The sequence below is a fragment of the Dreissena polymorpha genome, chromosome 14, assembly GCF_020536995.1.
Source record: "Dreissena polymorpha isolate Duluth1 chromosome 14, UMN_Dpol_1.0, whole genome shotgun sequence".
Taxonomy (NCBI): Eukaryota; Metazoa; Mollusca; class Bivalvia; order Myida; family Dreissenidae; genus Dreissena; species Dreissena polymorpha.
Window position 1 is genome coordinate 46,934,971 of NC_068368.1, and position 12,324 is coordinate 46,947,294.

General features: G+C 34.0%; 1 protein-coding gene across 1 annotated transcript in view; it reads left to right on the forward strand.

The window, feature by feature from the left end:
* The window catches only part of LOC127857895 (GDP-mannose 4,6 dehydratase-like), a 33,266-nt gene extending 23,328 nt beyond the window's left edge, over positions 1-9,938 (forward strand). Inside the window, exons 10-12 of the mRNA XM_052394620.1 lie at positions 5,373-5,441; positions 5,897-5,961; positions 6,542-9,938. Of these exons, the coding sequence (XP_052250580.1) occupies positions 5,373-5,441; positions 5,897-5,959 (132 nt within the window). The 3' untranslated portion in view covers positions 5,960-5,961; positions 6,542-9,938. The remainder of the gene's footprint in view (positions 1-5,372; positions 5,442-5,896; positions 5,962-6,541) is intronic.
* The last annotated feature ends 2,386 nt before the right edge of the window (positions 9,939-12,324 follow it).

The following is a 12,324-nucleotide window of genomic DNA, read 5'->3' on the forward strand; positions in this document are numbered from 1 at the left end:
TAGCCTAGGGGAGTGTTAGTGAATTATTTCCAGAGTACTACAGACCTACAGAAGTGGTGAGTTATTGGTGCATGTAGACCTACAAAAGTGGTAAGTAATTGGTACATGTGGACCTACAGAAGTGGCGAGTTATTGGTACATGTAGACCTACAAAAGTGGTGAGTGATTGGTACATGTAGACCTACAACAGTGGTGCATGATTGGTACATGTAGACCTACAAAAGTGGTGCATGATTGGTACATGTAGACCTACAGAAGTGGTGAGTGATTGGTGCATGTAGACCTACAGAAGTGGTACTTGATTGGTACTTTAAGAGTTGTAGACCTACTGAAGTAGTTATTGATTGGTGCTTGAAGGTTAAGAGTTTGCTTGGGAATAGTCTAGGGGAGATGATGGTGAAATTAAATCCAAAGTACTACAGACCTTCAAAAGTGGTGAGTGATTGATGCAAGTAGACCTACAGAAGTGGTGAGTGATTGTTGCATGTAGACCTACAGAAGTGGTGTGTGATTGATGCAAGTAGACCTACAGAAGTGGTGAGTGATTGTTGCATGTAGACCTACAGAAGGGGTGTGTGATTGGTGCATGTAGTCCTACAGAAGTGGTGAGTGATTGGTGCAATTAGACCTACAGAATTGGTGAGTGATTGTTGCATGTAGACCTACAAAAGTGGTGAGTGATTGTTGCATGTAGACCTACAGAAGTGGTGAGTGATTGGTGCAAGTAGACCTACAGAAGTGGTGAGTGATTGTTGCATGTAGACCTACAGAAGTGGTGAGTGTAGGTTTGGAGTTTACTTGATAATGGCAAGAGGGGATATGTTGGTCAAAGCTATCCAAAGTACTACAGACCTGAAAATTTTGGACTCATATTTTTAAGTTTTGTTTGTATTATTTACGTTGTCTCTTGTAAAGAAAAATATTTATCAGTCTTCATGTTTTGTTTTATTTTTGCTCTGTTTTCTGTTATGTTCTTAAGAATTGGTAAAATGGCTATAGTAGTTTTGGCAAGGCTACCATTTTACATGACTACCATAAGTTTGTACTTTAAAGTGTTTGTATGGGCCTTAAATGGGTCATCATAGTCAACAAAAACAGATATTATAAATGTTACAGCCAAAATATGATTATACATTTGACATTCAAAATTGTCAAATTCAATTAAAATTGCATTTGGTAAATCCTAAAGTTTCAATGCCCTTTGAAGATTATATGTAACCAGACCATCTTAGAGTATATATTTTTTTCGCTAAAAAAAATCGTATGAATGTCTGTACAAACGTCTTAATTTTTTAATTGGAGATCTTATTTTTCTAGAAAATGATAAATTCACTAATTAAGAATGCAGACCAATGTCTGTCTTTCGTATGCCTTTGTGCGTGTGAATGCAAACAGTTTGTAAAAACAAGTTTCATGAACTTGATTAGTGGCTTAACCAGATGTTAGCCTTTTGAATTTTGTTTGAAAACAATTAATAATTAAATGTGGTTTGAAAAATTAAGGTTTTTAATCCTGTTTGAATTAGTTCCGATTTTATTAGGTTAAAAGCCCATGATCAAAGTAGCCTATGAAAATAATTTTCTTACAGATTACAAACTTACTTTACTTTCATTTTAATCGTTTTATAAAACTTGTATCAATTAAACTAAATGTAAACTTCTCAAAAATACTTAAATAAACAAGCCTGATGTAGCAGTATTTCATGCGTTAAATTTGTTTATTTCTTTTAAATGGTGGATAAATGAACAATTGACAAACTGTATGTTTAGCACAAATAAAAACTGGTCATTTTATATACAAACTATTTATTTTTGTAAAGCCTTGGCTGGTACTTAATTTGAAGCTTTTTAACAGAATGACATTTCCTTTTTAAATATTGAGACTTTTTAATTGACTTAGGTTTAAGAATGGTTGTTTAGTTAATGAAAATATTTGAATCCACTCTAACGATTCCTTGCCTTAATTTTAAAGAAACACTTTTCAAAGGAAAGTAAATGACGTGGTAACATTATTGGACCTCTTGCCAAGTATTTGGTATTTTATAGTAAACAAAGTTAATTGAAAAGCAATATCACTGTTGGTGTGTTGATTGTAAAGAGCATTAAGGCAATGTGCCTTACATATGAGCTGGGCTCTGTGAAAAAGGGGGTTTAATGCATGTGTGTAAAGTGTAGTCCCAGATTAGCCTGTGTAGTCTGCACAGGCTAATCAGGGACAACTCTTTCCGCTTTTATGGTATTTTTCTTTGAAAGATAGTCTCTTTTTAGCAAAAATCCAGTTAAGGCAGAAAGTGAGGGCTAATCAAGGAGGACACTTTCCGCCTAAACAGGATTTTTGTTAAAAAGGGACTTCGTTTAAACAACAAATTCCATACAGGCAGAAAGTGTCGTCGCTTAGCCTGCACAGGCTAATCTGGGACAACATTTTAAGTGCACACATTGAGCCAGGTCTTCCTAATGGAAGGCTCATGTCATAACAAAAAAAAAAATGCAAAAGTAAAGAGCCATATTTTTGCTTCAAGATGATTACATAAGATTTTAATGTCAACATTGTGTGATTTGAATCTCTATACTTCAGGGCTCAACATTAATGGTTGTCCTATTGCCCCTGGCGAGTAAAAGTTGGGTCCGGGCAAGTGATTTTATAATCTAGTTGCCCGCCCAGGCAAGTGCAAAAAAGAACAAAGAGCATTTAATTTAGACTTTAATTGCTGTGATCATTTTGTTAAATGTGCACAAATAAAAAAGGTTTTGTGGTGTATCATTTTGATCTTTATTAAAAAATATGAGGTTTACAGTTAATGTGATATTTCATGTTTGGGCAAGTGGCTTTACGTTCAGGGCAAGTAGATTTTGTAAGTACTTGCCCGGCAGGGCAAGTTGGTTTTTTGGTTAATGTTGAGCCCTGTACTTGAATATTAACAAGGATTGTAACGAAAATTGATAACGCATCTTACAATTTTATCTTAAAACAAAATCTGTTCAGTTCCATGAAATGTTATATGACCAAGTTAAAATTTATGCTGACACTGAAACAATTTCTCTTATTTGTTGCAAAACCAAATATTATTTCTGTGTCATATAAACAAATATGCACAGAATTGGGGATTTCTATAAAGTGTCAATGTTTTCATCTGTAAAAAATAAAATTATTTTTAATTATATGAAAATCTTAACAACATTTTTTTTTATCACAGCTGAAATGTTATTCTACTTTTTAATTCATCAACCTTTTATATCTTTTGCAATATTGAAAGTAGCAACTTGATATTTGGCATGCATGTATATCTCATGGAGCTGTACATTTTGAGTGATGAAAGGTCAAGGTCATCCTTCAAGGTCAAAGGTCAAAAATATTGCTTCAAAGCGGCACAGTAAGGGACATCGTGTATCTGACAAACACATCTCTTGTTTTTCAATAATGTTTGTTTGCAATTTTGACTGTCTGATGTAACTGGAATGGGCTTTATAATATTGAAATATAAATTTTTACTAACATGCAACGCTCATTTAACTATAGTTAAATATGTTACTTTAAAGGCAGAAATAAACAGTGTCACTTTCTTCTCTGATAAAATCAATGTTTCTTAAATTTTGATGTTTAACTTTTTCTCTTACAATTATGAAATTTTGGCTTTAAACAACGCTGCCCTCTGGCCAGTATTACAACATGTGTGAAAGTTATGTTGCGTGTGTATTCAGCTATATTCTTATATTTGTTTATTGGCACAACATTGAGAATGTTTGTTTACTCAGCAAACATCTTAAGAACTATTGGGCCATTCTCTTACAGTATGATTGACTAGCTGTCTTGATAGCCCTATTGTTGTTCCTCAAACAATGCTCATAAAACAATTGCTTAATTCCTGTGTTTTCATAGAAAATCTTTGTGAGAAGTGGAAAGACTGTTTGCAATGGGTTTGCTTATATATTTGAACCGCTGTCAAGGAAAACAGTGCCTCAAGCAGTTCGTACAGACTGGTCAGGGATGATACTTTGCATGTTTTTGGAGTTTTTCATTTAAAGGAAGTCTTCACTAAACAAAAATCAAAGTTTTGTGAAAATTGTAGTCCCTGATAGCCTGTGCAGACTGCAAGGCTTATTTAGGGTCATACTTTATGCACATATGAGCCATGCTCTGTGAAAAGGGGGTTTAATGCATGTGCATAAAGTGTCATCCCAGATTAGCCTGTGCAGTCCGCACAGGCGGATCAGGGACGCCACTTTCCGCCTAAACTAGATTTTTGCTAAGAAGAGACTTTTTAAACAGAAAATATCATAAATGGGGAAAGTGTCCTCCATGATTACCCTTTGCAGACTTCACTGGCTTATCTGGGATGACACTTTAACCCTTTCAGTGGGGGAACCGAATTTTGAAGGCCTGTGCAAACAGTTTGGATCCAGATGAGATGCCACAGAACGTGGCGTCTCATCAGGATCCAAACTGTTTGCTATTCTGATAGTATTCTTTGAAAAAAATCGAAGAAAATGCTACTTTTTGAAATTTAGCAGACAACATTTTAGCAGACGACAAATTTCCCAGCATGCAAAGGGTTAAGTACATGCATTAGATCTGCTTTTTCCAGAACGATACTCATATGTAATATGTCTGATATTTCATTAAATGTGTTTCAAACTGAGATGCTTAACCCTTTGCATGCTGGGAAATTTGTCGTCTGCTTTCATGTCGTCTGCTGAATTTCTAAAATTAGCATTTTCTTCGATTTTTTTTCAATGAATACTATCAAAATAGCAAACAGTTTGGATCCTGATGAGACGCCACGTTCTGTGGCGTCTCATCTGGATCCAAACTGTTTGCAAAGGCCTTTAAAATTCAGTTCCCGCACTGAAAGGGTTAGTTATAGTAATGAAGAATATACCCAGATCTGTATTTTTATGAACAGTCTTACATGTATTGCAGTGATCACCAATACAATCACCATCTGGACCTCAAGGGTTGTCAAATAAATTTAAAATACTCAATAGCTATTTATTTATAACTTATTACTTTTATCATATTTAATAATCCCAGCACTTATATTTTATAAAAGATGTCTGCATTAATTTATATTAACAATCTGTATTCATTTATTTGTGTACAGGCTCTGTCAAATATTTACTAAGGTGCTAAAAGGAGTCATTCTTGCAATGAACATGATGGCTTACTCAGACAGGGACATGAATGAAAGTATATCCCAGTAGGCAATGTTTTTTTCAGTGTTTGTGTCTTTTGACGCATGCAGCTACCTTATGTATATAAAACAACGTAGATTATTTGTTAACTTAATTTTATTCTGTGTCAAACGCTTTAACTAATAATACTTTGGAAACAGAAATAATGTCAACAGTCTTCTTCACTTATCTTTTTTTCAGGAATTCCTCCAAGGTGATTGCTCAAAGGCCAAAGAAAAGTTAGGCTGGAAGCCTAAGTATGACTTTGATGTAAGTATTGGTGATATACAATTTTTGCCTTGTTCTGAGAAAACTTAGCTGAATCCATGTGCGTAAAGTGTCGTCCCAGATTAGCCCGTACAGTCCGCACAGGCTGATCAGGGATGACACTTTCCACCTAAACTTGATTTTCAGTAAGGAGGGACTTCCTTGAAACTTAAAATACCATAAAAGCGGAAAGTGTCGTCCCTGATTAGCCTGTGCGGACTACACAGGCTTATCTGGCACGACACTACGCACAAGCATTATGCCCAGTTTTCTCAGAACGCGACTCATATGTTGACATACATCAATAAAATTATTAAAAATGCTTTGAGATCATTCAAGTATTGGAGATTTTATGACAATGAAATTCTCAATAATATTTGTAAATAATTGGTCATGCTGAAACATTTTAAATCTTGTTTCATTTCTGTGGTAAGCATTAAGGTGTTCTTTATTTTCAGACACTTGTTGGAGAGATGGTTGAATCCGATATAAATCTCATGAAATCCAGGCCTATGGCTTAAAGGTATAAATTGTGGACATGTTTTGATGGTTATGCTGTCTTTTTTTAGCTGGCTCAGAGACAGTGATAACTATTGTCCATGCTTTAAAAAATTACACTTATAATAACAAGGAAGTCCATAGAACAGCGAAATCCCCTATACGATCCTGTTGACCTTCTATTTCAAGTGGTGTCCTTGACCTTAATGTGGCATGAAAATGTTAATTTGAGAATGCTCCATTAGTTTTACCTTACCTTGAGCTTTCAAAAGGCCCATGCCTTTTGAAAATCCTTTAAATTAGCGAAACACTGGAAAAAAGAGTCATCAACATCCCCTCTATAGTATAAGAGATGATAGAGTGGACATTACATATATGATATAACATTTTACCTTTTGATGTTATCTTGACATTCAGATAGCGTGACTGACTTGTGTATCAGGCACCTTGCCTCAGTGACCAAAACAGTTGACTCATTAGTTTACCTCATAAAGTTATATGGGAAAAGAATCAGACAGATAAAGGGAGAAGATCTCATTAGTTGTTTTATTTTCAGTTAGGCTCTAGGAAATATAGATTTATTTTAATACATTTTTTTATTCCAGAACATCATCGAATATGGAACCTTCAAACATTCAAGTATTGCTTAGTAATGCTAAAAGGACTCCTAAAGTGGACTGCATCAAGACATTCTGAATTCATCTCTCTTCATACCTCTTACAGCCAACCACACTGGAATGTGTCCACTAGTGTTCATTCACCTCTCTCTATCTGTGGGACCATATTCCATCTGGCTATATAACAGTTTAAGAATATTTAGTTTGTATTTTATCATAACTTGATTTTTATGCTCCTACCAAAATTAAAGCGAAATAGTGTTTACCCAATCATTGTGGGTTTGTGTGACCAAACTTTGTCTTGCTTTAAGGAATTTTGCAATAAATAAGCACAAATGATTCTTATATCAAAACAATGTGCTGCATGCAATACCCATGTCCCTAGGTTAAAGGTCAAGGTCAAAGAATGCCTTTCCATGTAATTAAAAAATAAAATTGGATGTTAGTGTCTAGACCATTACTTCAGTAAATGTGTGTACAAGGTTTCAGGATTTTGAAATAAATAGGTACAAATAATTATCATATGTCATATACCATGTCACTTTCAAACAGCCATGTTGTTTGCTTCAAGGTCATGGTCATAATGTTAAGTCGAATTTTGTGCTGATTCCTAAAAGAAATGTAGTGTTAGTTTCCGAGTCATTGATTTATTTTAATGTGAATTGTGCAATTTTGGAAATAAAGGGCTTAACTGATCATCAATTCAAAATGACATGTTGTGCCCATAAAAGATCGCTACTTTAATGTCAAGGTCATGTTTGGAAGTTAAATTATTTTGACTAAGTGCTCTATTTATTTTGATAGTTTATGTGTTATTTGTGGGGACACATGTTTTGTTTGGGTACATTTTGGGTTTTATAGATATTTTAACAAATTGAGGAAATTTATTAAGTATATGCCTAGAATGTGTGTGCATGTGTATGTACTGTGCTGTTTAAGACATTGTTAACATTCCACATTGTAATTCTTAAACAATGAAGCCATATAGCTTATAAAGAGTTATGGAGCTTGTTTGGTATTTTTCATTTACCAGGTATTTACTACAAACTGCTCTTGCATGTCTTTGAAAGATGTAAATGATGTGATTTTTTTTTTAATGTGCCACAAAAGATACGTCCAATTTTCATGTTGTTACAGCATTATTTGCCTTGAAACAAAATCATTAAAATTGCAAAATTATATTGTTCAATCCATTATGTTATTTGTTTAATATTGTTAGTCACGTTAGTGATTATGTTCTATTATTGATAACTGTTCCAGTTGTTATGCATTGTGCAACATGACTCAGTTTTTATAATGCTCCCCCAAAATTTATTTTGGGGGGGAGCATATAGTCGCCGCTTCGTCTGTCCGTGCGTGTGTGTGTGTGCGTTTGTCTGTCCGTCCGTGCACAATTTTTTTCCAGGCTATTTCTCAGCAACTAATGACCGGAATTCAATGAAACTGTATGGGAGGCTTCACTACCAAGAGGAGATGTGCATATTATCAGCGGATTCTGGTCGGATGATTTTTCACAGAGTTATGGCCCTCTGAAATTTTCTATAAAAAAATTATTGTCCCCCCCAAATACTGTGCCCTCAAGACGTTTCCTTTTATCTGAATAAATAGTGCAATATTGGGACCCAAAAAAAACGTTGGGGAGCATCATCCGTTTCCGACGGTCGCTTGTTGATAATGTTGAAAGTGTGCTCAAAATTGGCAAGCATGCATCAACCATCAATGTCACAAATATTTTTCAATTTCTGATTAGGCTACACTTGCCAACATGCAAAATGCTTTTATACAAGTATAATTGCATTATTCTCGCAAGTTTTACCACTTAATATTTATCCTTATATGTCTCTTAAATACTACTAACTTATTCTTAAGAAGCTTTGCCCATAATAGCCCACTGTGGCTGATCAGTTAATTAGTTGAACTACCTCAATTTTCATTAAGTCCTGTACACAAACTGGCTGTTGAAAATGTCTGATTGAAAAACGTGCAAATGGATGCATACATATAATGGAAACTATTTCTTGTGAGCTTCAACGAATAAAACAACAATTGTCTGAAGATCACAGTGTTTGAGTTTAGCAATGCATTGGTAAAGACAACAATACACTTAAACATCACTTTTCATATGTTTAATTTGTTTAGTAATAATTATATTATTTGTGCTGTAACTCATGGGGAAACTAGGTCAATTTTAGGCATTTTTTAATAAAATTTCAGTGCACAGTTTTCGCTAATAATCTTAGATTATCAAACTGGAGCAAATGTATGGGCTCAACTGTTTTTTTTGGTAGCGCGTGCTACTTCCATAATTATTGAAGAGTTAATTCTCTTCTTTGGTTAAATGGAAGTTTGCACATGCAGTGTTAGAATTAAGTTGTATTTCTATTCCATGTTTTATAGTTTGTGTAAATAAAATGTTGATGGACAATTGGCATTTCACTTTGCTCTGTGAACATGATTGACAATCAGGCTTTTTGCTGATCTTAGATTTATGATCAATTTATTTTAAATTTTGTATTTTACTTCTTAAACAAATTACAAATATATCTTGTATGTTTTCATAACATAGCACACTAAGATTCAGATGTTTAAAATGATTTTCCATTTTCCAGTCTATGTTGATGAAGGTAAGGTTTTAAGAGGCTAGTTTCATGCCAGAGATTATATTTTACAATCTTTCTTTATTGTTTGCTTAATAACACAACTTATTCTTAAGAATTAATGTTTTATTTTTGTTGCAAAATAACTAATTTGTTCAAAGGTGAACATATGAGGAAATGTACATAATTATATGTAAAGATTAAACACACAGGCATCTCTGACAGACTTATCATACATAGTGGACATCCTATATTTTACAGTTCTGAGTATTTTTTTCTGAAGTTGAAATCCATATTTGTATTTAATGTTTTTGTATGCCACAGTTGTTATCCACTGTGCATTTCTCATTATTTGAAAATTAAACTTAAAAATATACATATCAATATTTCAAACATAAATAAAGTGTTAAGTTAGTTTTATGGTTTTGTTGGTTGCAATCTCTTATTAACAATGAAAGCTTTTTGCTTTATCAAAGTACTATCACTATTACTTATATTGTCTTTCCATAAAAAAAATAGATGTAGTAAACTTTATAGGAATATATTTATGCTATATTTTTACTTGTATTAGTAATGTGCGAACATTAAAATTAATCCGCTTTATAACAAAAACAAGTCTCATAACATCTGAGGTTACATTTATTTTGTTTGTAAACTGTACGTGGTTGTAAAAATGTACGTTAAATTTATGTGGTTGTTACAGACATGTAGAACCACGAGGGGGGAAATATTATGTACTGTATAATCTGTTGCGGGTCTTTCACTTTTTATAGGATAAACATTTAAAAATTTTGTTTTTCTTTCTTTTGTTGACAATACAAATCTCAAAAACAATGGTAATGAGATTTTGTAATTGAAATCAAATTTAATCATTGTTATTTTTAATTTATTTTAGCTCCTCTGCGCACAACCTGCTCATAGCGAGATTTTGTTCGTCGTCCCTCATTAACATTTACAAGTTGTCACATGTTTTGTCCGTTGTTCATGACACTGCAAGAACATGTTTCAAAATGATATTATCCCTGATATAGTAAGTATGAGGTCAGATACAGTATAAGATCATGACGGGTCTAACAGACGAAAAAGCCTCTTGATCATTGGGTCTCTTTTTGCCGAATTTGCGTTCTCAGCACAATTTTTTATTCTGATATTTCTGCGCAATTCTCAAAATGGTTTTCCTCCGTTTAAGATGTCCGTCACCCACGATGGTGGTGCGGTTTTTCTCAAACTTTTGAAAACTATCATGCAAATACCTTTTTGGGGCCAATTTATCTCCAAACTTGTGCACCACGTTTGTTTTTATGATGCCTCAGTCGAATTAGGAAAAGATGCAGCTCCGTTGAAAAAGATGGCGTTAATGGTTACAGTTTAAATGAAATGGCTATATTTAAATCTTGTGGCCGTTCTAGGGGTTTTTATTGTTTAAACTTGATCAGAACATTTGTCCTGTGATATCTTGAGCGAGTTTGAAAATGGATCTGCATCGTTGGCTGCCGTGGCGAATGAGTTTCAATACGTTTATTTTACCGGTATATGACGAAAAAAAAGAGCTGCGCCATGAGCGCATGATACGCCCGTCGTTCGCCAATGAAGTAGTAAGGTAATAAATAACCCTTTGAATCATTTTTTTACTTCAGTTTATTTGTATTTGAATACATGGTTTATTTTATAAGTACATGAGCATGGAGCACCGTCTCCTTGACATTCAACAAAGTCCCATAACATTGGAACAACAATTCAGAATTCCGTCAAAAACGAAAGGGGATCAGGGTTTATCAATATTAAGATTGTGTTGAAATTTGAAAAAAATCGAAGGATATTTGAGCTACGGTAGGACATTCAATGAAATCACGAAATTTTGACGAACAAAGTCCCATAACTCTGGAACGACAATTCAGAATTCCGTCAAAAACGAAAGGGGATCAGGGTTTATCAATATTAAGATTGTGTTGAAATTTGAAAAAAATCCATCGAAGGATATTTGAGCTACAGTAGGACATTCAATGAAATCACGAAATTTTGACGAACAAAGTCCCATAACTCTGGAACGACAATTCAGAATTCCGTCAAAAACGAAAGGGGATCAGGGTTTATCAATATTAAGATTGTGTTGAAATTTGAAAAAAATCCATCGAAGGATATTTGAGCTACAGTAGGACACTCAATGAAATCACGAAATTTTGACGAACAAAGTCCCATAACTCTGGAACGACAATTCAGAATTCCGTCAAAAACGAAAGGGGATCAGGGTTTATCAATATTAAGATTGTGTTGAAATTTGAAAAAAATCCATCGAAGGATATTTGAGCTACAGTAGGACATTCAATGAAATCACGAAATTTTGACGAACAAAGTCCCATAACTCTGGAACGACAATTCAGAATTCCGTCAAAAACGAAAGGGGATCAGGGTTTATCAATATTAAGATTGTGTTAAAATTTGAAGAAAATCTGTCAAAGGATATTTGACGTAGCGTACGACATTAACAGACGGACGGACGGACGGACAGACGGACGCGGGGTATACCATAATACGTCCCGTCATAGACGGGCGTATAAAAAGGCTCGACATTCACAACACTAGATATCAAAATTGATATTGCCAAATTAATTTTAAACTTGAGTTTTTATATCTTTGTTTATTTAAAAAATGTGTACACCGTTGACAGCCTTAGAGTGGGCAGTTTTCGTCATATAATTTGTGAATGACTGGAAAATTGTAAATGCTTCTAAACACTCGTTTTTGTTTAGTTTAAACATATTTTATTGTATATACACATTCATTTACAAACAATTACATATAATAGACAGTTTGAGGTACATGTATACGAATGGATGGGCCTAGAGTTATACCAACATCATCGAAGGGCCGTCTCCATACACCGTTCAGTTTTTGTTTAGCGCTCAATCATTATGTACGATGCACAGAGCAATAGTTGTTATTCGGAAATCTCCAGTCTGGGTTTACCGATATTTGAGCACGCGCAGTAGGTACAAACAAAAACTGACCAGCATATTTTAATAGAGAGTGAATCAATAATTTGTCTTATCGCTGAATAGTAAAAACCACTTTTTCTTCTCAAACGTTCGTTATAATTGATAAAAATACCATGACTTAATCATTTTTAGCTCATCTATTTTTTGAAAAAATATTATGAGCTATTGTCATCACCTT